Raw genomic sequence first — 26,411 nt, 5'->3', positions numbered from 1 at the left:
TATTGATTCTATTTTCACTTTTAGGTCTTGAACTGTTTTATTGATTTCTTTACACTATCTGTTATTTCTTATATTTCTTTCCTTTTCTCTTTAAGGACCTCTATCATATTCATAAATGCATTTCTCAGTGCCTACTGTGGTTGAATTGCTAGGCTCTACTGGTGATATATTATCCTGTGTATTATTGGTTATGCTTTTATGCTGATGTCTAGGCTTCTGGATTTGGAATGATTTTGATTCTAGGTGCTGATATCTGATTTTATCTTTTGGGGTGGGTGTGTTGTTCTTTGATATCTATCTTTTTTAATTTATTTATTTGTTTATTCATTTATGCCCTTTCTGGTTGTCTTAGGAGGATGTAATGCTGTGTGTTCTAGGTAGGTAATTCTTTGGAGATCCTGATAGGTGTGGTCACTGGGGGGGGTTCCAGTTTGTGTGTGTTTTGAATGTAATTGCCCTCTATATGCTCATTAGGAGTGGCACTATTAGGAGGTGTGGATTTGTTGGAAGAAGGATGTCACTGTGGAGGCACACTTTGAGATCTCCTATGCTGAAGGTACTCCTTCTGTTTCAAACCACTTCCTGTTGCCTACAGGTCAAGATGTAAGACTCTCGGCTCCTTTTCCAACTCTGTGTCCTCCTGCAACTCCACCATGGTGCACTGTGACAATGGACTAAACCTCTGAAAATTTAGGCTATCCCAATTAAATGTTTTTCCTTTATAAGAGTTACTATGGTTGTGGTGTCTCTTCACGGTGATAGAAACCTTAACTAAGACAATGTGTTTCTAGGTATTGGAAGCTGACACTTGGGAATGGGAATGGACTGGAAGAGGGGGTGCTGAATGAGTCCATGGGAGAAAGGAAAGTGAGTTGTTCCACCAGGATCTGCTAGGAAATGGGGCAGAGAGTGAGGAGAGTTCACAATGGCTAGTCAGCTGCAGAGCTGGGGATGAGACTGGGGGTCTGAATGTGGAGGAGAGAAGGGAGAGTGACGATGTGAAGTGCATCTCCCTGCTTCTCTGGCCAGGTTGGCTGCTGCGTTCCCAGAGAATGTCTGCTGGAATGTGGGGCTGGGACAATGGGATGAGTTGGGGGAAGAAACGTTGAAGGAGAAGAGTTGTGTGATCCGCTGAAGATGGTGGCGGATAGAGGTGAGGATGTATCAGGTGGTCTGCTACAGAGCTGGGGGCGAGACTAAGGGATTGGATTTGGGATAGTGGAAGGAGAGATGAAGATCTGAAGCTAGCCCAGCTGTTCTCTCTTCATTTGCTCTCTAGTTCATTTGCTTGCATACGTAGAAAGAGCCACCTAACCACACGTGGAGATCACTGATACCTAGGCTGATGGTATACCTCAGTTTACCTAGCACCATTCATATCTTTTGTCATGGAACTTCAATGACATGCCTTTTCACTTTCCAATGCATCCCGGTTTGAGCAATAAACTACCTACTTTTCCTGTACATATAACCAATAAAAAGCTACCTGTCTCACCAGTGAATACTCAAGGCAATAACATGAAAATCTAGCCTTTATAGCTCAACTGCGTGGCCTGGTTTCACCATTGCCAAATGTTAGCAGAAAGTCTGTTGGTTTCAAACAGACTAGAGCAGAAGGATCATCTTCGGTTCCCACTCTTCCAAGCATCTCTTTTCTGCAGTTCTCTCTGTGTGTCAGCGACATGAATAGGGAGTCTCAGCTGCAGACTACCGAATCTACTCCCAATATCCAAACAAAAGGAACTTTATATTAAGTAGTTTCGTCTTCCAGACTGTGACAACCTTCTGACCCAAACTATGTTCAACCAGTGATGATGCAGCCAAAAGAAATGCTGAGCAGACTGTCATGTCAGAAGTAGGAGTGGAGAACGGACCTGTCACCACAGCCTCCCCAATGCCACTCCTTTGTGTGCTCTCTGAGTTTGGCGGAGGGGTATTCTTAGTAAGCCTAGGTCATGTGCACAGTCTGAAGAGGAAAATGCAGTGTCGGCTCTGTCACAAGGAAAGCTCATTCCTAAACTGGAGAGATGGGAATGAAGCAATCTTCAGCATTCTCATCTTCTAAGAAGTGGAGGGGATCGCAGGGGAATCCATGAGGAGGAAAGGGGAGTAAGAATGTGGTGGTGGCTCCAGAATTTCCACTAAGGAGTTTAGGGGACGCTGTCAGTGTGGGGGGCTGAGGGTGTGTCTGTAGCAGCGTTTGCACAGCATGCACCCTGGGCATCCTCTGGATTGCTTGTTTCACGGATGTGCATGGTAGCCTACAGAAGTCTGCTGCGCGACAATGAGGCCAGCCCGGGCTCACAGCCAGACAGAAAAGGGCATGACTGTCGCCCTTACCACGCAGCTGAGGCCCTGCTGCTTGTGAATGACAAAGCCCTTGACTTGACAGCTTAAGAGTACAAGGCCCTGCCACAGACTGACAGCAGATTTCCGGAAGCAGCTCTAGTTAAGAGAGAAAAGGAAGACTGCTTTTAAAAATAAAACTACAATGTAATTCCTGCGGGGGGGGAGGTGTAAATTATTACAAAACACTTAAAGATCTGAACTTCTGCTGTCTTTCCCCTTCCGTCACTGTTTTGCCAGGGTCCCTATTGCTGTAATGAAACACCATGACTGAGCAGCATGGGGAGGCAGAGCCTAGAGGCAGGAGCTGATGCAGAGGCCGTGGAGGGGTGTTGCTCACTGGCTTGCTCCTCACGGCTTACTCAGCCTGCTTTCTTACAGAACCCAGGACCACCAGCTCAGGAATGGTGCCGCTCACCATGGGCTGCGCCCTCCCCCACCAATCACTAATTAAGGAAAGGTTTACCCACTTGCCTACAGCTCAGTCTTACCGAGGCGTTTTCTCAGTTGAGGTCCCTCCTCTCAATGACTATAGCGTGTGCGTCAAGTGGGTATAAAACTGGCAGCATGCTGCCCTTCTCTCTTTCCTTGTTATGCTCAAGACATCAGCCCTGCTGATCAGACCCTGTGGGGTCCCTTGAGATAGCTTTTCACTACTCCAGGTCTACCTAGCAAAACCAGTAGGGGCTAAAAACCAACTCGTGGCTGAAGTATTTCCTTTGTTGTTTTTTTGTTTGTTTGTTTGTTTTGTTTTGTTTTTTGTTTTGTTTTGTTTTTTAATCAAACAATTCACAAGTCAGACAGCACGGAAGAAAACGATGTCTTTCAGACGCTGTTGCCGCCCTGGTGGGGAAACAGAAACTTGCGCTGCTAAATGTAGATTTTGCAGATCTGTTGGCTCCTCAGCTCGTAGCACTCAGCTCCCTGGCTTCCCAGCAGCTCCTTCTCCTCCCCTGATTCCAACTCTCTCAGCGGTGGGAAGTGGGCAGGAGACGTGATGAACTCATAGTGCCGGTCCAGATAGCGCAGGTAGATGAGCATGTGCAGGGCATAGGCCAGCACCAGCAACAGTATCAGAGACATGGCCAGGCCAATGAGAACCGCCGGCGAGAAGGCAGGGCCACAGTCTCGGGCCTGGGCAAACTGTGCCCCCTTGATGGAGAAGCCTTGGATCTGTCCAGAGAAAGAGAAGAGCAGAAGTAATCTATGCCTTCCGCCTGAGAGTCAGTCCTCAGTGTGCTGGTGATTCTGGGCTCCAGTTAACCAAATTTTATATGTTGTGGTTAGTTTTCACTGTCAACCCCAGAATCTGGAACCACCGAAGAAAAGAGCGTCAGTGAGGAAATGTTTGTCAGATTCCCCGTGGACAAGTCTGTGGGGGAGGATCGTCTTAATTATGTAAATTGGTGTTGTAAGACCCAGCCCACTGTGGATAGCACCATTCCCTGGGTATAGGTCCCAGACTGTGTAAACGTGAAGTGAGCCGAGTGACATGCACGCAGTTACGTTCTTGACTGTGGCAGTGGCTGGCTGCCTCACGTTTCAGTTGCCATGGCTGCCTGGAATGATGGGCTCGGACCTGAATCTGTGACCCAAAAGAAGTATTCTCCCTCAAAGAGGCTTTAGTTGGGTATTTTACCAAGCAATGGGAAGGGCACTAGTGCCCTTACCACCACCGAATTGTAGAATAATTTAAGCACCTGATCTAATAACTGTGATTCTGTTTATTGGGACAGTAAAACTTTGTCTGAGGGCTCACACAGTGTAGCGCAGTCGACCCCAAACTCCCTGCGTTCCTCCTGCTTCAGCCTCGTGTGTTCCGGCATCACCGACCGGAGCTACTACCCCTGGCTTGAAACTTGATTTTCAAAGCAAAACCAACCAAACATTTTGAGATGGATACGCTGTGGCAACTAAGTCTCCTGCAACTCAAGAATGAACAAAACTTCTTGTAGTCTTAGGACTGTTTGAGTTCGTGTAAAACCACACTGGCCTGTATCTCTAACTCAAGGATGCTCTGGGTCTGAGAAGCTCAGCCTTGGAAAACACAGACAGGAAGGAGTTAGATGGCGTCTCTTGGGGGGAACATGAGTCCTGACACGGCAAAAATCACAAACAGAAACACACACTCGAAGGTTTTGTGTACACCAGATACACGATTTAGCCTTCATGACAGCCTCTGAGCAAGGGACTTTTTTACTATGACTTAAGAAACTGAGGCTCAGCAAAGGTCAGCAACTCACCTGGAATCACAGCAGAAAATGTGTGATGACAAAATTTATGCCTGGGAAACCTGGACTCAGTTTATGACTCCAGAGCTTCTGGTGTCTTCTTTCTCTATTCCTCATGTCCCTACCATAGAAGGCTGTACACAGCTTATAGGCAAATACCATGCCATTTTATGTAAGGGATGGATTTGGTGCCCATGAGAGGAATTTGGGTTGGCCGAGGGACAGATGTTTTTTCTGTAAGAAAGACCAGCAAGCCTGCAGTGTTAACGTGGTCTTCCTCAAACACTCCTTTCCCCTGGCCTGACCTTGCTTTCTTGCCTCTGTTTACATTCTAGGTGCTTCCACCAGGCGAGGATACACATTTCCTGTGGGGAGACTGATGTCATGCATACACATTGCATAGCCCAGGAGAGGACTGTGCTCCTCACAGCGAGCTCTCTGGAGTCTTGGGGGCGTGTGAATGTATGCTGGAGTGTGTCTTCCTTATGCTGGAGTGTGTTTTCCTTATGCTGCTGCTCCAAAGCTTGGAATCAAAATCACTGTGCCTCATCAAGCCAGCAGAGAGGTTAATCCTGTGGGTTTGTAAATCAATCTCACTGGTGGCTTAGGAGTCATGCCTGGTCCTCTCTCCCTTTCCTTCCACTTGAAAATTCCCACCCCTGGGCTTTGCCCATGTGTTTTGTTTCGTTATTTTGGTCACAATATACACATAACATAGCATGTGTTGTCTTAACCATTAACATATGCTAGCATAAGTGGTATTGCTACTCCATGCCTGGAACGGTCCTGTTTCACACATATGAGGCCATGCATGCATCTTCTGCATTAATGAAGACAGGGCAGAAATTGGCAAGGGTAAGTAACTTAACGGTGAAGCAGAAGAGTGATTTTCAAATCAGGTTTGCCTCACTCCAAAATGCACGTCCTTCCCTTCCCCTTGGCCTTTTGCCAACACTACCTCCCCCGAGCAGAGAGGAATATACACGACTACGTATACCCATGTATAGATGGAAAAAGCGGGAACACGCCCTTATACAGGACACACAAAGCCATGCCTGCTACCTCAGTGAGTAAGCACTGGTCACAGGTAAACAAGATAGAGGGACTTGATAGAACGTCCCTCATCCGGAGAGGATTCTGGGATGTTGGGGCGTAAAAGTGCCTGTCACATTCCCATGCCTTTCTCCCAAGGTTTTCAAGATCTCTGGGCTATTTTTGACTGGTGGATGATTCCATTCCCTTGCTGTCAACGCTGTTGTTCCCACCGCAGATGTACTTCTTATCTGCCCTGATAAGATCACTGCCTTACTCTCAGAAGGGAATAAAGCAATTACCCTGAAGAGCCTCTGCCCACAGAGTCTCTGGGCCCAGGAAGTGTCAGTCACCAGGCTTCAGCCACAGCTGCACTGGGGTTTAGATAAGTACCTGGTGAGTGGGTAAACAGGAAAGTAAAACTCCTGGAGGGCTCGGGTGGGAGAACTTCACCATCCTGCTCCATCTCCTACCTCAGAAGAGCCCAAACGAGCCAATGCTACCGTAGAGACGCCTCCTTTAAACATCTTGTTTTTTGGTGACTTCAACAAACACCGAGTTTCTTTGACACCAAGTATGTGGGCGTGTCAAGCATATGCTTTAGTTTGTTACCTGGAAATCAATAAACGTGACCTCCCACAGGCTTGTCACTTCGTCAGAGCTGCTAAGCAACAGTAGAGCATCGTTCCGCAGGCTGCTGACTCGCTGGCAGCGATAGGAGTAACTCGACAGAGCATATATGCCAGTTGCATTAAAAGTTGCTTGCACTGAGTTGTTGAAAATGATCTCGACTCGGTGTAAACTAAACCAACTCTGGCTGGACAGTTTGTTGTAATTGGTTAGGGTGAACCTGAAAAGGATTGAACATTAGTGTTAGCCCCAGCTCTGCAGAGCGTCATCTGTGAACGGTACAATGGCGCCCTCTTTTGTCAGGCTGTGGACTCGAACTGGGGAGAGGCTTCCCTTTGGCGCCAAACAAGAGCCTGTTGTTAGTGACTGCCAACAGGAAAAGAGCAATACGAAAATCCTACAAAGGTGAGGGGGGGGCAGGTTTTTTCTTTTCTAAGAATCAAAGTGTATGTTTATCATTGCCACAAATTTGATTAAAACTTAGATGTACATTAACATAGAATTGTCATAAATAGTAGTAATGGCTTTCTTCTGTGCCAGCCACACTTGTTACTCGTGTGTATTTACTTCAGCTTACTGCCGCGCTATGAGACAGACAATATTGTTACCCTGGTGTCACCTATGAGGAACTGAGCCCAGAGGAGAAAAATGCCTCTCCCCGTTTCTCTCAAAATGTCATGTTTAGTTGTCTTCAGATGCAACATGAGACCAGCACCGTCACTGCTAACAGCTCTGAGGTGGAAAAGTCTCTGATGGCAAAAACAGTCGGTGGATACAGCTCATGACAACTGTCTGCTTTAAAAAATGATCTATTACATAGAACAAAAGTCAAGAATGATGGGATCAAAACATCAGTAGCAATTGCAAATGTGGGATGGATTATCAGTTACTTTTATTTTCTTATCCTTGTTGTTGTTGTTGTTTGTTTGTTTGTTTTTTCAAGACAGGGTTTCTCTATGTAGCCCTGTAGACAAGGTTGGCCCCAAATTCATGAGATCTACTTGCCTTTGCCTCCCAAATGCTGGTATTAAAGGCATGTGCCACCACTGCCTGGCTTATTTTCTTATCCTTATGGCTCAATATTTCTGATTTTTTTTCTGTTTTCATGGGTTTCCTTTATCTTATTTTGTGCTCCTGTAGAAGCAGACCCTGAGACAAAGATATGAATGTAAGGATTCGGTCATTCAGCTATATAGAACGGAGAAAAGAGCAATGGCGGTGGACAGGAGGCTGTCAATGGGGAGGATGTCAAGTGTGTTTTCACAGTGGATAAGGACCAAATGGAGAATCCTGGGTGTCAAGGCAAAAAAAGCCACTTCTGAGTAGCCTCACTTGGGGAAGAGGAGGCTGGTATGCTTACCCTCTTCTGTGACAAGCATGGAAGGTATAGTCCGTGTTATATGTCTAGGATCACTCAGAGCTTCACCATGACCAGGAGTACATTTTAAAAGATGAGCCTTATATTTAGATACTGACAGCCAATTTGGGGCCAGGACTGCCCCTAAGACCAGTCTCAAGATGTAGACCCTAGCCACATCAGCTCAAGGCTCATAAAGACGAAACCCACAAGATTATATGCAGTCTGCCTCTGGGTCAGCAGGGTCTAATTTTAACATATATATCTTGTAGAGTCCTAGTCATCTTTTTGAGCCGAGTAAGCAAGTTTGATTACAAAAGCAGAAATAGCAGTTAGTTTTATGAGCCACTATCTTGCTAGAACAGCAAATTTTACAAGATCAGTCAATTTAATGGTCTTCAACATCCCGGAGAAAAGTGCAGTGGGCTACTACAGTACAACCCGTGCAAGGTAAGGCTTGCATGTTAATACACTTTAAACCATCACAGCTAGGGCTTCTGTTGCCGTGATAAAAAGCATCACTTGAGGAGGTAACTTCCTGGATAACCGTCATCACTGAGGTAAATCAAGGCAAGAACTCAACAAAGTGGAAACCTGGGGATAGGAGCTGATGCAGAGGGCATGGAGGAATGTTGTCTACTGGCTCGCTCTCCATGGCTAGCTCAGCCTGCTTTCTTAGTGAAGCCGGGACCACCTGCTTAGAAGTGGCACCACCTACAAAGGGCTGGGCTCCCCCACAGCAATCACTAAGTAAGAAGTTCGAAAATGCCCAATAGCCTTGCACACAGGCCAGACTTGCAGGAGAGGAATTTTCTCTACTGTGACTCCCTCTGCTCAAATATTTCTAGCTCTGTGTCAATGAAAACTAGCCAGCATGGTCTTCTTTGGCCAGAAAGGTGTTTAGGGCAAGAGAATGGGCAGATGGGCAAGATGAGTTCGACTACTCTCCAAACGTAAGATCCAAGTAGACATGGAGTATGGACATGCATGCCACATACCTTTTTCCTAAGTGATGATGGTGGTGATAATGATGATGATGATTTACAGAAGTATTTTCTAGCTTTTCGTCTTTTGAATAAATAAAGTTATGATGTGAACTTCTGAGAGAAAGGCAGGGCAGGTAGTCACTCTCAAACAAGTCTGCCTACAGAACCTTTTATTGGAGATTCATAAATGCTTCCACATAACCAGAGAGTACCATAGAGCACACAGCGTAGGAGAGAGTGCCGTTCTGACTCACCCTACTGGTTTTCCAAGGAAAGTTGAAGACAAAAGTGCTCATCTCCACAAAAAAGTTCATCCTATAGGAAGGAAAGCTTTGGGGTGTGAGTGAGTGTGTGTGTGTGTGTGTGTGTGTGTGTGTGTGTGTGTGTGTGTGTGTGTGTGTTCATGTGTAGGCCTGAGGACAACCACCGGTGTTGTTCATCAGGCACTGCCCACCATTTTTCTTTTTTTCTTTGAGACAGAGTCTCTCACTGGCTTCTATAGCCACCTGTCCCCACCTTCCCAACACTGGTGTTATAAGCAATAACACCACACCCAGATTTTTTAGCATGGTTTTTGGGGATCATACTTAGGTCATTCTGTCTGCACTGACTGAGCCATCTCCCCAGCCCATGCACTGAATTCTTGAGGAAAAATAATATGCCTTCAGATTTCTTGATTACCAACTACTGAGAAAATTACTGATACATTTTTATGAGAAATAAAACAATTTGAAACAAGGTTTTATCGTATTGCATCGGTTGGCCAGGAACTTACTATGTTTACTCAAGCTAACAGAAATCTTCCTGTCTCTGCCTCCAGAGTGCTGAGTTTAAAAGGATGTGCCACCCAACACAAAAACAAAATTGTTTGCCTTCCAATTTGTTGAGCACTGGCTGCCAAGATAAATCATTATTGGTAGGTGCATCCTTCTATCACAAGCAGAGAAAAATGGAGGCCCATATTGACTGTCTCCTGGGGAACTCTGATAGCAAAGATTTCTCCACTGTAGTCAAATCCAGTGATTCTTATAAGAAGCTATAATGAGTGACCCTAAAACAGAGCCTGAAACCTGTTGGAGTTTACTCAATGTTAGTGTTTGTTCTGGGTTCTCAGTTCACGTATTCTGAAGAAAGTGAGGAGTAGAGGTGTTTTGATAGTGGTTATAAAAAGAATTCAATAATAGTAACAATAATAATAATAATAATAAAGAAAGCATTCCTACTGGATCCTCTTACCCAATACCACTGACTTCTCAGAGTACTAAACTATGTATGAACTTTGATGTATAGAAAACATTCCTACAGAATTCCATCAGACATGACCACTAGCCTCTCAGTGTATTTAGATGTGGGTTTGATGTGTCACAGGAAAGGTACATGCTTGGCACTCACAGGGGAAGTGAATAAATTAAGTAGAGCATGTTATAGCTAACATGCTGAAACAATAACACTACCTACCTTATGTCAATATCCTTGGGATTTCCAGCATCACCAAACCTTAAAGACAACCTAAGAAAATGGAAACAACATAGTTTATCAAAAGAGGAATGGCTCAGACCGAAAGACAGCTCAGCTGGTGGTGGCACCTGTCTCCAGGCCCGATGATCTGAGTTCTGAGATTAATGTCTGGAACCCACATAGTGGAAGGAGAGAATCAATCCCTGCAGGTTGTCCTCCAACCTCCACCCAGACATCATGGTTTGAGGACACCGGCACACCTGCACACAAGTGGACAAACACACACAGAAAGAAAGAGTCAAAATACCATAAAATTTAAAATAAGCTCAGCATTATTAGGTATTAGGAGAACATAAAATAAAAACACATTTACACATAATAGAAAAACAAACAGAATGATTAGAATGTCTCACATGCAGAACTCACAAGCTTTTGGTAACTTGTATTCACGCATGTTTTTCTGAAGGTAAATACTAGTTTTCCAGGGCCAGAGATAGATTAACTATAGAGTCAGGAACAATGGTATTAGTTCTCCTCTTGACACAGTTCATCCCCCTGGGTAGCACAATGAGAGCCAGACATCAGACTGCCCATACTGGGATCTGGGTTTTATAATGGACGTCAAAGACCGGAGCTTATGTGGAGAGTTGGTGGCCCTTTCCTCACCTCCTGAATATGACAGAAAAACATCTGTTCCCTCAGTGTTGACAGAGTCTCCTTGTGAAGAGAAGAAATGAGATCCTGGGCTGCTAACCTGGAGGTAAGTGCCAGAATTTCATCAACCTCTGGATGGAAGCAGCTGGTTTACCATGAATGACATGAATGGCTGCACATTTAAGATTTATATCTCATAAATATCTCCAGCAGGAAGATGTGTCCCTGTGGTTCTCCAGCCCTTTGCCATCCAGAAACATTGCCCTCAGACATAACTTTCTTACTAACCCCAAAGCTTATCCTTTAGCCCAAGGCCAGTGAATTTGTTCAGAAAGTATTAACCACACAAAATTTTTATAAAAGGATTCTCTCTACAACTTCACACTGAAGAAGACATGGAGCAAGTGTGTAATCCTGCTGGGAAGGCAAAACAGTTGATCTTCACTGGGTGGGAGGCGTTTACCCACCCAGGAGGTACAGGTGGGAGGATCAGGAGTTCAAGGCCAGCCTCAGGTACGGAGAAAATCTGAAGCCAACATGGAATACAAAAGGCAGTGCCCCCCCAAAAAAATAGGGGTTCATTTTTTTAAAGTTTGGAGTCAGGTTCGATGTTGCACTCCTCTAATACAATCACTAGGGAGATGGCGCCAGCAAAATTACCATGATCTTAAGGTCACACTATACTACGTAATACATTCTGAGCTAGCTAGACTACAGTGTGTGACCCAAAAGATCTTAAAAGTTTTTAAAATTAAAATTTAGCAGTTCCGCACAATGCCTAAATAATATGATTTGGCCTTTCTGCTTCTATATGGAAAATAACTCAGAAATGAAACACATTCTGCCACAAAGACTCAAACAAAAATATTCATAACTATCAGACAAATTACATACAGGGAAGTGGCAAACTTATATCAGTGGGTGAATGGATAATTATGTTGCAATATACTCACACAATGGAATACTGCTCAGCAGTGAAAAAGAATATTGCATTGATCACAGAAATTGCCTAAGTCACTATGTTAAGTGAAAGAAGCCACACTAGAAAAAAGAACACACTATATGCTATATTTACATAAGATTCTAAGAAACATAAATTAATCTTGAATGATAGGAACTAAACCAATGGTTACCTGGAGATGTGGTAGTGATCAAAGCGATGGATTACAAAGGGTAACAAGTATATTTTAGGCATGATCAAAGTGGTCGTGGTCTTGGTTGTGGTGACAGTATTACGTGTGTGTATGTATATGTGACAACTGACCACAAGATACACTTTGAATTTGTGCAAGTTGTTATTCTTCATTCATATTTCCAAGTAGGATTAGAAATATAAGAATGATGAACTAAGTGTTTATAATGGGAAAGCAAAAGAAATTTGAATATACAAATAATGATGCAGTTATATCAATAACATATCTAGAAGTCAGAACACCTTAATATGACTTAAGACACCAAAGAGAGCAAAAGCAAATAGTATTGAGAATGAAATAGTATTGAGCATGCCATGATTTCCTCAGCTTGACCTACTTCTAAGAAACAGAACTCTGTAGTAACACTGTTTATGGGGAAGGAAGGAAGGAAGGAAGGAAGGAAGGAAGGAAGGAAGGAAGGAAGGAAGGAAGGAAGGAAGGAAGGAAGGAAGGAAGGACGGACGGACGGACGGACGGACGGAAGGAAATTATATCCTACTATTTCACTCTAAGATCTCTCTAGTTCCTCTGATGGATCACACTAGCTTCCTCATGTAGAAGCTTGCTCTGATCTAATGAACCAAACTCCAGAGCAAAGCCATTTCAAGTCTTCCCTCAAGCTTCTGGCCAGGTCCCAGAAGCGACCCACGGGGACTTTTCCCCAGCAGGCTTGGTTTGGCAGAAGCTTGAAAGCCCCCTAGGCTCTGTAGGAACGAGTCTGAGGCCAGATTTCAACAAAGCTAATTCACCATTTGCTCAGCCAGGATCTTGTAGGTGCTGGATGCCACACAGCAACAGGAACACAAAAATGGATACAACCCAGAGCAAGAGTGAGAAAAGGAACTCAGCCAGTGCCCCATTCTTACACATTTAAAACAGACCCTGAATTCTTCGAGCTATAAATGCCCGACCTCAAAATGCGCACAGATGCGGGGACTGTGTTCTATTTGCAGGGCTTTCACTATTTAAAAAGACTTCCATAGCAAATCTGCCTGCCAAATTTGCCTCTCCCTGAGCATTTTGTTTCCAAAAGCTGAAGCATGGTCATCTTTTTTCAATCTGGGCTTTTGACTTTACATGGCTATGTCTCCGCGTGGGTTTGCTCTTGCAGCCGTTCCGACTCTGGTTCAATCAGGCACAAGAGTTCCCTCACAGGCACACCAAAGGCATCTATCTCATTGTTCTGCATAATTCACAGGGATCAGTATCAGGGGTTCTAAGCAGCTGGAACTAAACCCCTCACTTCCTGAGAAGCACACACACACACCCGCGCGTGCACGCGCTCTGGTCTGCTCTCTGAGTGGGGTACTCCCAAGCTGCCTGCATCTCATCTGAGCAGGACTGCAGGAGTCAGGGGTTGCCCAGTCTGGGCTCACACCTGAGTATATTTCTAGGGAGGTGACCAGAAAGATAAAGTATCAGTGCCTGCCCAATATCTCATGTGTACACTGTAAAAAGTCGGCTAAGAGCACTTGATTCTGTCCCAGAGAACTAGGGTTCAGTTCCCAGCACCCACGTCAGGTAGCTAACAACAGCTTCAGGGACTCCAGCACCCTTTTGTCGCCTCCGCAGGCACCCGAACACACATGTGCACACCCACAGATATAAAAAATTATTTAAAAACAGAGGAGCAGCAACCAGCCCCCAAGGCCTCTCCAGCAGGGTTAGACAGCACTGTGTTCCACTCTTTTTGGTGTTAAAAAGAAAGTTGCACTTCTTTGAACAGCACTTGACAAGTCCTCTGAACCATATACTTACATTTCCTCATCTGCTTTTCAAAATCCTGTGAGATAAGGTCAAGAGGAAGGTGCTAACATGTCCCCTTTAATGACACTTTAGAACCCCAGCAAGACTCTTGTAAGTTTCCTAGTCTCACTCAGCCTGAATTCCTTATGACCTAAAGGAGAGCCACTGTGGTGACCACCAGACAGGAGACCTCCTCAGCCGTGGCGTGTGGTAAAGGCACAAAGGCCGTCAGCTACAATGGATAGTTGCTACATTTTCCATCTCATATGAGACAACCCCTGGGTCCTAAAGGCACACAGCTCTCTGGCAGAACTGGGCCTGCAAGACAAGTTTTTGTTTTTCTCCACGCATAGTTTCCACTGATGACTAAATTCTCCACAGCCCAGTAAAAAGCTGTGCTGCCCTGGTTCTTCCCACAACCCCCTAATGTCAGGCTAAATGGAACCGCAGCCAGCCCTGGGCAAGCAAGCTCACCCCAGGCAATCAGCATCTCTCCATGCAGCTGACCACAAATCAAGAGGCCTGTAGGGAATTAATTAGAGCCTGGGAAAAGAAGGCCTGAGCCCTCAGCAGTGTGGGCATCCCTCCCATAGGCCTTCATAGCTGTGCTTAAACAACAGAAACAAATGTGGATGACGGATTCTTCACAATTCCCTAAATCTTGTAATTATTACAATTCCTTAAGTCCCTATTAGGAGACGGTCATTTGAAGCACACGACATGGAGACTGCATAATATCCCTTTTACGGATATACCAGTACATCCATTTTCACCCATCCTCAAGAACTTTAAACAAGAAACAGAGTTCAGGAATAAACCGGCAATTCCAGTCAAACCATGTAAAGTGTAACAAGAATGCACACAGGTGTGCATGCATATGTTACAGTTCATACAAAATATCCTCACAGGCGAGAACAAAAGTCAGAGTCTTCCAAAAGCACCCATTGTACCAACAAATATTGAACAGGGGATTTGTAGAACATAAAAGGAACACTTCAGATTTCCTCTTCCTAGGCAAGTAACAGGGGGAAAATGTTCTCAGATGCCTGAAAAGCAGAGAATGGCTTTCAAAGTGATCTGTTCTCGGTGGGCACATTTACTTAATCCGCTCATCTCAAACCAAAACTAATCGCTCTGCTCACACTCCAATGCCCAAAATATTGACTGAAATTTGACCAAATGTCCTCTCACACACAAACTGGAATAGACCGCATTCTATAATTTGAGAATCTCTCACCAAGTCCAAACACACCACCTAGAGGCAAAGATTGGTCCTGAGTAACCCAGTAAGACATGTGTGCCCTGCTGTGCAATATAAGTTCTTTCATGAGAAGTTCAGCATTTTGAGTTGAGGCCAAGCCTAACCTCTTTTCTCCCTTCCTTCCTTCCTTCCTTCCTTCCTTCCTTCCTTCCTTCCTTCCTTCCTTCTTTCCACTCTTTCTTCCTTTCTTCTACCTCCAAACAATACAGGCCTTGTCAGTGTTCTTGGTTGCCTACCATGATCAAAAAATAAGAGCAAATTGCAGGACACATCATACACCTCCATTGCAAGATACAGAGAAAATCTAGAGCCTAGCTGGAAACCTTCCTACTGTCTGGTTAGCTTAAAAAGCACGAGAGAGTGTCCTGCTGGATACTCAGGAGGTAGATGTTTCTTTAGTCTAACTCAGCTGTGAACGCTGCAACCAAAAGGCCAACCCACTAGGCAAGACGTGCCTACTTGAGCAGTACTGGTATGACTATTGTGAAGGTAACTAGCTGCCCTTTGATTTGGGGGAGGAACGTGTTAGCCCAGCTAACAATCTGGGACATCATAAGTCCACTGTGAAATGTAGTACTGTTGTTTATCAAACGTCCTTCTAAACATCTATGCATATAATTTAGACTAAAGTTTTCCCTCCTCCTTCCCTCCCTCCCTTTTCTTCCTTCCTCCCTTTTTAGAATGAATTGGAAATTCTCATTTTCAAAACCCACAGGAGAAAAAAAAGGAATCAACCACTCTCTACTGGAACTCAGCAGCCAAAATTGGTCTTGCTGGTAAAAAAGAAAAGAGAAAATGTCTTAAGGTTTCTTATTGCTGTGAAGAGACACCATGGCCACTGCAACTCTTATAAAGGAAAAACCTTTAACTGGGGTGGCTTACATTTTCAGAGATTTAGTCCATTATCATCCCAGTGAGATGTGGTAGCATGCAGGCAGGCCTGCTGATAGAGAGGCAGCTGAGTCCTATGACTCGAAGACAGCAGGCAGGAAGCAGTTTCAACACTAGGTGTTGCTTGAGCATATATGAGACCTCCCCACCCCCACAGTGACACACTTCCTCCAACAAGGCCGTACCTACTCCAGCAAAGCTGCACCTCCTAATAATGCCACCCGCTATGAACTTATGGTGACCAATTACATTCAAACCCCCACAGAAAGTGCCACAAAATTAGGTGGCTGGATGGAAGACTAGGTAGAAGGGGTGGGTCTGGGAAGAGTCCGTGGTGAACATGATCAAAGCAAGTTGCACAAAACTCTCAAAGAACCAATAAAGTGTTCTTTAAGTTAACTTGTGACTTGCTCTTTCATTTAGATGTCAAAGGAAGCTCCAGTCTGCCACAGCGAACGCGTGCAGTACCCGGAAGGCTTCTTCAGCCGCAAAGATTGACTTACATGGCTCTTTCCCCATCACAGCTTGAGCTGCCAGTGTCCACTGTTGTGTTTTGACCGGGTGCTTCATCTGTGAGGTCCAGCCAGGTCTGATTCTTGAATTTGACTGTGATTCTTCTAGTCCAGAAGAGGATGCAGGGGACTCCATCCCTGGAGAACTTCACAGGATTGTGATGACTGAATGCACTCCAATGGGTCTTGCTCAGATTGTAGTTGGAAGTCTAATTAGCCAAATGAAAGAATTTTTAAGAGATAAATGTGTGCCCTTAGGGTCAAAGACTCCCTACAGATAAAAAGGTCAACTCACATCCTGTAATAATGTGTATATGCTATTACGTAGTTAAAGTACAACACAAAGAGGAGGCCGATTATTCTAGTGTAAATGCAAATGAAAGGAAAACTGGATAAGAGGGAGCAGTAAGTAATAAAAGTTGCACTTGCTGCAGTTCCTGTGGGAAAACCATACAATGGAATACTGTGATGGAAATAAGAGAGTGTAAGTAAAATCAAGAACTGTATGTTTTTCTCAGCTTCCCAGAGTTCAAGTGAGATTGTGCCAATAATTATTGTAACTATTGTGTATATATTTCATAGTAGCTCTGAAAGCATTAAAAAGTGTGCATGTTATTTAGGTTAAAGGATAGTGTCCGACAGTCATACCTGTGTGATGGGTATTGTGAAATTCTGGACTGGCTTCATCTCTCCGCTATTCTCTTGGCCTGTCAAGTAAATGATGATGTGAGTACCAAGGCTGGCTGATGCTAGCAGATGGTTAATACAGTTGAATGATGCTAAGGAGCCAATCACTTGTCTATATCCTATTTGGGCTTATCATTTAAAATGTCCTACTTTAAAGGATTTTTCCAGGAGGGATTCTGGCTCAAACTACACCAGTGAGGTTAACGTACCCCCAGAAAAGGCCTTTCTTTATCCCTGTCCCCAGGAAACACAAGGGCAAGCCCGAGCCTTACCACTCCGTATAATCACTTCTGCACTTGAAGATGCTCGAGAACTGCAATTAGAAATAGAGTTTGAAATGCAGAGCAAACATCCGCAGTGAGGGCTTCACACGAAGTTCCCAGAAGCATCCCAGCTGCGTCCATCTTACTCGGGGGCACCACGTGGCCACTCAGAAGTCAGTGTGCTTAAATGATGAACTTCGGGTTTAAATGTAACACATCCTCTCCAAACAAAGTATAGAAAATATAGAAATTCCTGAAATCTTTCTCTTTTTATGAATCAATTCTGATCTTTACTAGATATTATAGAGACACAACTTGAATGACAAGCAGGGAGCTATCCACCAAGCTTTAACCAATAACGAAATCTAATAATATGTAGCAAATTATTTTACAATGAAATTTTATATCACTCTGTTATTACAATATTAGAGTCAAAATAATCAATATTTGTTATTTTTTTTAAAAAAAGACAAATTCAGGCAGGCAGTAGTTCACGCCTTTAATCCTAGCACTTGGGAGGCAGAAGCAGGTGATCTCTGTGAGGTTAAGGCCAGCCTGGTCTACAGAGAGTTCCAGAGCAGCCTAGTGCTACACAGTCCTGAAAAACAAGCAAGCAAACAAACAAAGACAAATTCAATTGCCAAAAAGGGGCTTCTGAAAATATAAATTATGATCTATAACCTTCCACTCTTTATCTATACTCATATAATTAGAATAATATTTATTATTATTTATACCACATAATTTACTTATATAAAACTTAAAAATATATTAAGAGCATATTGTCTTTCAGCCTGCAATTTTTGGACATCAGCAGGTATCACAAACTATGCTGTCATTTTTTTTGTACAAAATTTTGTGTTTCATGCAATATTACATCATAAAAATTTATCATGGTGTCTTCAGTCATATTACTAGTATCACATATTTATGGTTTAAATGTCCTCCAAAGGGCTAGGCGGTGGTGGTACACGCCTTTGATCCCACCACTCAGGAGGCAGAGGCAGAAGGATCTCTGAGTTTGAGGCCAATCTGGTCTACAAAGCAAGTTCAGGACAGAAACCCTGCCTCAACAACAAAAAGGGAGGAAAGGAGAGAGAGAGAGAGAGAGAGAGAGAGAGAGAGAGAGAGAGAGAGATGCATGAGACTTCTAGCAGTGAGAGAAGGGATGTCTCTGACTCTGCTGCCTGATAGCCTCATCCAACTTTGGTGGGGGAGAGGGTGCCTGCAATCACTTCAGCTTGATATGCCATGGCTCACTGATATCCATGGAATGCCTGCCTGTATCTGAAGAGAAACAGTGGGGGGGGGGGGACATGGGGTGGGAGTGGGAGTGAGGGGCCATTTAAAAGAAAGTCCTCCAAAAGCCCACTGTGACTGTAGATTAGGCCGACAGGAGGTGGCAGGTGGGCGCATTGGGATGTCCCTAGATCCCCGAGAGGGTGTGGTGGTTCTTCCAGAACCTAGCGGGGGATTCTCCCACAATCCTCAGGAGGTCTTGTGAGAACATCTTAACAAAGAGAGCAACAGCGGTCCCTCCTATTCTTTCATTCTTTGCTCAAGATGTGGCTCCTTCCAAAGATGCACTCCATCTCACCATCAGCCATGGACCCTCACCATAACTGAGCCAACTCAGGTTCCATGCCCTTGAATTTCCAAAACTGTAAGATAAAGAAGCCTGCTTTTGTTTTCAAGATAGCACATGTAATGAAAAGCTCACTCACAGCATTTTTTCCCAGGTTTCTGACAGTCTAGGATAGCAGTTCTCAACCTGTGGGTCATGACCCCTTTGGGTATCGCATATCAGATATTTACATTACAATTCATAGCAGCAGCAAAATTACAATTATGAAATAGCAATGAAAGTAGTTTTATGGTTGGGGTCACCACAACATGAGGAACTGTATTAAAGGACCACAGCATTAGGAAGGTTGAAAACCACTGTTCTCAGACATTATGGTGGATTGCCCTTTTAACACAAATTCCTAAATTAAAATTGTTAATCTGGGAAGTAGAGAAATGTTTTGTCCTACATTTCAAGCTTCCAAGAATAAAAACATGCAAACCAGGGCATTGGAGAGTGTATTACTCTTCCAGAAGACCCAAGTTCAATTCCTATAACCCATGTCAAGTGATTCACAATTGCCTGGAACTCCAGCTCCAGAGGAATCTGATGCCTCTGGCCTCCTCAGGTACTAACACACAGGTGGTTTGCATTCACAAATATGCACATATACTTTAAAATAAGATGAAGTTTTTTCCCCCTGTTTTTCAAGACAGTGATTCTCTTTGTAGCCCTGGCCATCAGGGAACTCACTATGTAGGCCAGGCTGGCCTTAAACTGCCTGCATGCCTCTGCCCCAAAGTGCTGAAGTTAAGGGTGTGCACCACCACTGCCCAGAAATAAATCTTTTTTCAATGCAAGCTGAAACATAAAATCCTCCCTAGGAACTCCAACCCACCATTCAGTCTTAGTAATTAAGTCACAATTAGTCTTACTTCACACATAATTAAATAGAACTGATTACAAATTACATTACAAAATACATTATCCTACATTATCTTATGAACATTTCTACAAATGACAAATTTGGGAAAATATCTACTAGTTGTTCTTCATACATATATGCAACAATTAGTGTTTTTTGTTTTTTTCGTTTTGTTTTGTTTTGTTTTGTTTTTTGTTTTTTGTTTTTCGAGACAGGGTTTCTCTGTATTGTTTTGGAGGCTGTCCTGGAGCTTGCTCTGTAGACCAGGCTGGCCTCGAACTCACAGAAATCTGCCTGCCTCTGCCTCCCAAGTGCTGGGATTAAAGGCATACGTCAATTTGTTCATTTTTATCAACTGTATTCAAGTGTACATTCTATACAGGAAACTGTGTCCATGTAACGTAGTCAACCCTACATGTTCTGGCATAGGAGCATGGCCATGGTATTGTAGCTGCAATAGAGTTAAAGAATATTAATGGCACTCACCAAAGGTTCCCTTCACCTTCAACTCTCCACCCTTCATCCCAAGCAAGTACACTGACTTCCCATTTTGTATGAGTTTGCACTTTATAGAATAGTAAACTAACAGTCATGTAACATTTACCCTTTAGTATTTGGTTTCTTTTAATCTTAACACAATGACTTTGGAATTTATGTACACTGCTATGAGTATCAGTGCTTAATTCTAATCCATTGCTAAGAAATAACTCACTGTATAGACATAGCACATTTTATTTGTCTGTATGCGCATATTGACATTTACAGGCTTACGTAGTGTTTGTAGCTTGGGACTTTGCAAGCAAAAATTTAGGAACTTTCATGTATACTAGCTACTGTGGAATATGTCCCCCACCCCACCCCCAGTTCTGAGGCGTGAACCTAGGGTTTCATTTGTGCCAGGCATGTGTTCCACCACTTAGCCACACCACAGCTTAGGAGACATTTCTGTTTGTAAGAAGTCCCTTGTGAGCGAGGTTGGCATAATTCAGTCCTCCAAAGCCAATCTCATCTTGATGGGAGGACTAAGAACTTTAATTGCCTGAACAACAGAAGTAATGTATATCTTACGCAAAACATTCTTACCTACCAAAACTCCAAATCCTCCCATGTGAGCTGAAACATCACTAAACATATGACAGAAGAACTAACAAGCAGAAAACACTCCCTGGAGATACAAAGCTCTCTCATACACACGAACAGAACTTTAAATTTTTCTTCAATTTGAATAGTATTCAAAGCTATATATCACAGCACCAGCTTATACAACTAATGCTTTAAGTCTCTTCCTTAACAAAAGGAGAAATGGTGAAGTAGATTTTACCTAAGCACGATAAATGTATCAAGTCAACTGGGAATATTTAGCTAATAGAAGATATTTACTAGATATTTATTGAATAAAAGTATATTAGTGAATAAATAGACAAGCTATTCTACCATTAAACTGCTTGGTTTGAGGCTTGGATCTATTAATTAAATTTTTTTCATATGTTCATTAAAGAAAGGCTTAGAGTAAACAATGAAGTTCACTGTCATTTTAATACATCTCTGGTCTAGCAATATAATAATGTCAGTTTAAAAAAAAAAACACTGCAAAGCAGGCATACAACCCTCAGCCTGACCAAATGAGATTTTATTGGAAACCTAATTTCAACCAAAACAAAATATGCATCACTACATAGTATCTGAATGACAGTAAAAACTAACAACTGCCCACAATTGTCTTGTATGAATAGGTTGAAAAACACTGGTGTGAGAAAATTAAACCTTGCTCGGCCTAGTAGCCCAGTCCTGCAAAGCCTAAGGAGCCTGGGGCAGGAGGATCAAAAAAAGCTCATGGTCTTCTGAGTCTATGTAGGGTGTTCAAAACCAGCTTGGGCAACGTAATGAGACCCTTTCATAAAATTACTATATTTTTAAGTAGCAAGACATCATAATGAAACCTAGAATGTGTCCTTAATATAATCTAACAAAAATAGTTTCAAGTGACTATGGGTCTGGGGAGATAACTCATTTGGTAACGCATGTAGAGTTCAATTCCTAGACACCAGAGAACATGGTGCCATACACTTATAATCTTAGCACTTGGTTGGCAGAAACAAAAGGGTCCCTGGGACTCAGCGGCTAGCCAGCCCAAAGGAAGCAGCAAGATCTGGATCTCTGAAGAGACCCTGCTGAAAAAACACAAAGTAGAAACAGGCAGACGTCTGTGAGTTCAAAGTCAGACTGACCATCATAGAAAGTTCCAACCAGGCAGGGCTATACAGTGAGGCCCTGTCTCAAACAAGCAAAAGAATAAATCCAACTTAGGATTCCAAAAAAGAAGGAATTGTGACTATCACTCTGTTTTGTTTTGTGTTGTTTTTTTACAGGATTCTTTTTCTTTTGTGCATGTGTTTACATATGTGCATGAGGTGTATGCATATGTGCGTGCGTGCGTGCGTGCGTGCGTGCGTGCGTGCGTGCGTGCGTGCGTGTGTGTGTGTGTGTGTGTGTGTGTGTGTGTGTGTGTGTAGAGGCCAGAGGAGAATGTTGGGTAAGTCTTCCCTTCTGCCTTACTCCCAGAGACAGGGTCTCACTGAACTTGGAGCTCACTGTTTTTCAGCAGTCTTCTGGCTGGGGTGGGGTGACAGGTGATCGTGGCCAAGTCTGGCTCTTCTGTCTAGGTTCTGAGGTCCAAACTCAGGTCTTTATTACTACAATCGTGCTCTCAGCCACTGAGCCACCTGAAGCCCCAGCAGTCCAGACTCTGTTCTTTAAACCTTGGAAATGTGCAACATTCTGAAACTACTGTCATCTCTCTTAGGAGTCGCCCCACAGTGTTAAAAAAATATTTTTAAATCCAGATCTATTATTTGACAGAACAATTCAAAAACAGGAATTGTCGGTCCCTTTATAGTGAATTGGCATGCATTATCAGATGAGGATGGCCATCTATGTGATTTAACTTGTTTTATAACTGACTTTCATTAGTCCTCCTTTCCTCCCTGTACCCCTTCTCCTCTTCCTTCCCCATAGTTCCCTTCCATTGTAAGGACTCCTGCATTCAATTACTTCTTTGTTTCACTCCTCCCCAGTCCTCCCTTAAGACCTCTTTTTCGCTTTCGTGATCCTTTCCCAGGTTCATGACCTGAACTTGTCCCTCCCTCCACGCACATATAAAAATCAGAATCTAGGACCTGCCTAAGAGAGAGCACGCTGTATTTTCCGATTCTAAGTCACGGTTCTCTGCTTTGTATTTCAGTTCTACACTTTCTTCTTGCAAATGTCATAGTTTCTTTTTTCTTTGGGGTTAACTAAAATTTTACTGTGTCTATATGCCACATTTTCCTTGTTCATTCACTTGTTAGTAATGTCTACTTCTGTAGCTATTGTGAAGGATGCAGCTGTTTGTATAATTTCTAAGATCTAAGCTTCTAAAGCTAAAATTATGGTTATTTTTGCCTTAATAAAGGCAGAATTTGAATTTTTAAGTTTGTGACCATTTTTTTTCCAATGTACAAAAGCCACTCATTTCCATAGAAACTTGGTAGAGAAATATTATGTCTAATAGGCTGGGATATAGCTCAGTGGTAGAGCACTTGCTCAGCATCCATGAGGCCCTAAATGTAATCGCTGCATAGCACAAAAGCATGGGATCCCATATTATTACAAAGCCAGGTGTGGCAGTGAATGCCTGTAATCCCTGAACTAGGAGGATCAGAAGTTCAAAACCATCACTGGCTGCTTGGTAAATTCAAGGTCAGCCTGGGTTAGAGAGGACCTGTCCCCAAAAAAAAACCATGGTAACATTTAGCCACCTGAGACATTTAAGCCATGCACTATTTAAAAATGAGCTTGAAAGGAAGCACTAACTGGTTTAGGGGGAGAAAACAAGGAAACATTTTGAATGTCTGTTCTTAAAGCTGTTATTAGCTGCTGACTTAGGAGTTCTACAAGGCGCTTTGCAGGCTCTGCTGCTATGCTCCACGTTCACACAAAATTCCCTGATGCAGTTGGTGAGATGGCATATCATGAATAATTGGGAAACAACATACGTTAGCTGCAGTTGAGATTCTAAATATACCTTTTAAGAGATAAGTCTGTGTATTCCTTTATAAGATACGGAACGAGAACAGACAAGGGAACAAAAATGATGCTTGTTAATTGTTAATACTGTGTCATGAACCATCACCACCTTAACGTCTTTTCTTTGGGATCACAGGTTATACATTCCTAAGGTCTCCATTCACGTAATTACGGCAGGAGAGACTGTGAATTTAGCCTTTATTTGTAAGCATAGAAGAAGCCAGAGCCAGGGCTGGTCTGAGAGTCAGTTAAGGAGTGGTATATTTAACTAAGTGCAGTGTCGGTAGTGTTTTGACAATAATCCTTGCCTCTTACAGTAAAAGTATAACATAATAAATATTGTAGCTTAGCTGTATGATCTAACCTAGCTTATACATTTTTGAACGCTAAACAAATGCAGATATGTAACTGTATAAAGAAATGACAAAAACATTTAATTTCATGCTTGCACTGAGGTTCACAAACACATTGCAGTAAAGGATGGGCTATTACTCACCCTACATTCTTCCTGGCAAGTATCTGGTCCAAAGTGGCTGAAAACAACATGCACAAAAACAGAAGTGAAAAACTAAACAAGAGTTTTCTTCCCATCAAGAAACGTTTGTCTCTTCAAGCCAAGCACATCTGTTAATTCATAGAGCAAACAGCAGAGGCTGAACTGGTCTTGCCAAGTGACTGACAGCACCATCAACCAATAAAAAGACAGCTTTCTTTCCAGGATGTACTATGGGGGAGCAAGGAGGGTGAGACCTGGCAATGCTCATTCTGGAGCACAGAGCTAACCCAGCATTTAGCCTTTCAGTTATTCATTGCATTAAAAAATTATTAGGTAGCGCTTTACAGAGGAAATACAAAGCTAGTAAGCCCTTTATGGGAAGTTGCGCTGGTGGGTGACTGTCACACATCTTCATAAGCTTCTCACACCACTTCTCAGGAAATGATTACCTTCTCTCTCAAATCTATGAACTATACGTTTTGGGTGAATTGGTCAGAAAAAAACAAAACAAACAAACAAAAAAGCCTGCTGGCACTTACCTATGTTGCAGATGTGTGGTAGGTCACAGTTCTCTGTTAAATGCAAACTTTCTATCTGTGGAGAGGACTTGAGAGGGATGCTACTGACCCTCTGGGTCTGGAGTCAGGAGCTGCTGAAGGCTTGCCCAGTGGGACGGCTCCCAGAGCGTCTATTGTAACAGCCAGGCTAGCTCTCCCATCTGTGCTGGTTTTCTGCAGAACAGGAACACAAGGACCGGAGCGCTTAAAGAATCGCTGCTGAGGGGAAGGGGAGGGGGACAAGCTCAGGACAATGCCACGTGCTGGAAAATGTCAGAACAAAATCCAGTATTTTCTATGATAGTGTATGCTGGATGAAAAGGAGTCAGGGGAAGAGGAAATGAAATGAAATGATAGACAAAAGCCTCTTGCCTTGGATAAATAAGGAGTGGCTGTATTACTCTCCCAAGTCTACAAAACAAAATCCAGAAAGGTTTTGCATTTTAAACACACATAATAAAATTTCCTAACACTGAAAGTCTTCCGAAATGGAGCACAGGCACGTTTGTCGCTTCAGGATCTTGGTAGATTTTAAAAATTTTTATTGTTTTGTATGTACCCATATTTTCCTGCATGTATGTCTGTCCACTGCATGTGTGCAATGCCCCACCCCCAGAGGCCAGAAGAAGACCTGGGATTCCCTGAACCTGGAGTTATTTACAGATGGTTCTTAGCTGCCATGTGGAATCCAACATGGAGCCTCTGAAGAGCAGCCAGTGCTGTTAACCAAGGAGCCGTCTCTCCGGTCTGAGAAGGGCTGGTTTAAATGAAAGTTCCGAGCAGTGATAGACTCGAGGGAAGCTGAGGACTTGTTTGATGACGTTCTTGTCATCTTTGTGTGTTCTCCTCCTCACATGCCACCAGGAACCCCTTCAGGAAACAGCAAAAGGACATAAAACACAGTCACCAGGAAAACAGTGATGAAGGGAAGGTTGTGATAATAATTTAATAATAAACTGGGAGAGCTGGCATATATCTGCTAGCTAGCATTTGGGAGCTGGAAGCAAGATCAAAAAAGTTCAGCCGGGCGTTGGTAGCACACGCCTTTAATCCCAGCACTCGGGAGGCAGAGGCAGGCAGATCTCTGTGAGTTCGAGACCAGCCTGGTCTACTGAGTGAGTTCCAGGACAGGCTCCAAAACAATACAGAGAAACCCTGTCTCGAAAAACAAAACCAAAAAAAAAAAAGTTCAACTTCACTCTCGGCCATACACTCAGTTCAGGGTCAACCTGGGCAACAGGAGATACTGTCTCGGTAGTAAAGATAAGTTTAGTGCAGCGTTTTGTGCCCTGATTCATTTCCACTACTTCTCATACACGCCTTTCTGTCTTCATCTCCTTCTCTTCCCCGCTTGCAGGGCTGGAACCCGGCGCGGTGGTGCACACCTTTAGCTCTAGGGAGAGAAAGGCAGGGGGATCTCTTTGAGTTTGAGGCCAGCATGATCTACTAAGCGAGTTCCAGGACAGCCAAGAAACCCTGTCCTGGGACCAAAAAAAAAAAAAAGAATGAAGTTAGAACTTGGCCCCTCCTCTTCCTTATAAGGGATCACTTCTGCAC

At 43.4% G+C, this 26,411-nt stretch overlaps 1 protein-coding gene across 2 annotated transcripts; it reads right to left on the bottom strand.

The window, feature by feature from the left end:
- Nucleotides 1–1,514: 1,514 nt before the first annotated feature.
- Nucleotides 1,515–25,004, bottom strand: Atp6ap1l (ATPase H+ transporting accessory protein 1 like). 2 transcript variants are annotated; one of them, XM_040728998.1, is made up of 8 exons: nucleotides 24,837–25,004; nucleotides 24,298–24,334; nucleotides 17,257–17,297; nucleotides 16,946–17,004; nucleotides 16,289–16,506; nucleotides 10,041–10,091; nucleotides 6,222–6,459; nucleotides 1,515–3,519 (listed from the first exon to the last, which is right to left on the bottom strand). In XM_040728998.1, exons 4-8 carry the CDS (start codon nucleotides 16,982–16,984, stop codon nucleotides 3,217–3,219), a joined length of 849 nt encoding a protein of 282 aa, XP_040584932.1. In that variant the 5' UTR covers nucleotides 16,985–17,004; nucleotides 17,257–17,297; nucleotides 24,298–24,334; nucleotides 24,837–25,004; the 3' UTR covers nucleotides 1,515–3,216. The 2 variants fall into 2 exon arrangements, with proteins under 2 accessions (XP_040584932.1, XP_005065733.1); XM_005065676.4 differs by lacking the exon at nucleotides 24,837–25,004 and having other exon boundaries at nucleotides 24,298–24,470.
- Nucleotides 25,005–26,411: the final 1,407 nt, after the last annotated feature.

This window comes from Mesocricetus auratus, unplaced genomic scaffold (assembly GCF_017639785.1).
Source record: "Mesocricetus auratus isolate SY011 unplaced genomic scaffold, BCM_Maur_2.0 Super-Scaffold_100020, whole genome shotgun sequence".
Lineage (NCBI taxonomy): Eukaryota > Metazoa > Chordata > Mammalia > Rodentia > Cricetidae > Mesocricetus > Mesocricetus auratus.
Note: the sequence above shows the minus strand (reverse complement) of the source record. Positions and strands in the feature narration are given on the sequence as shown.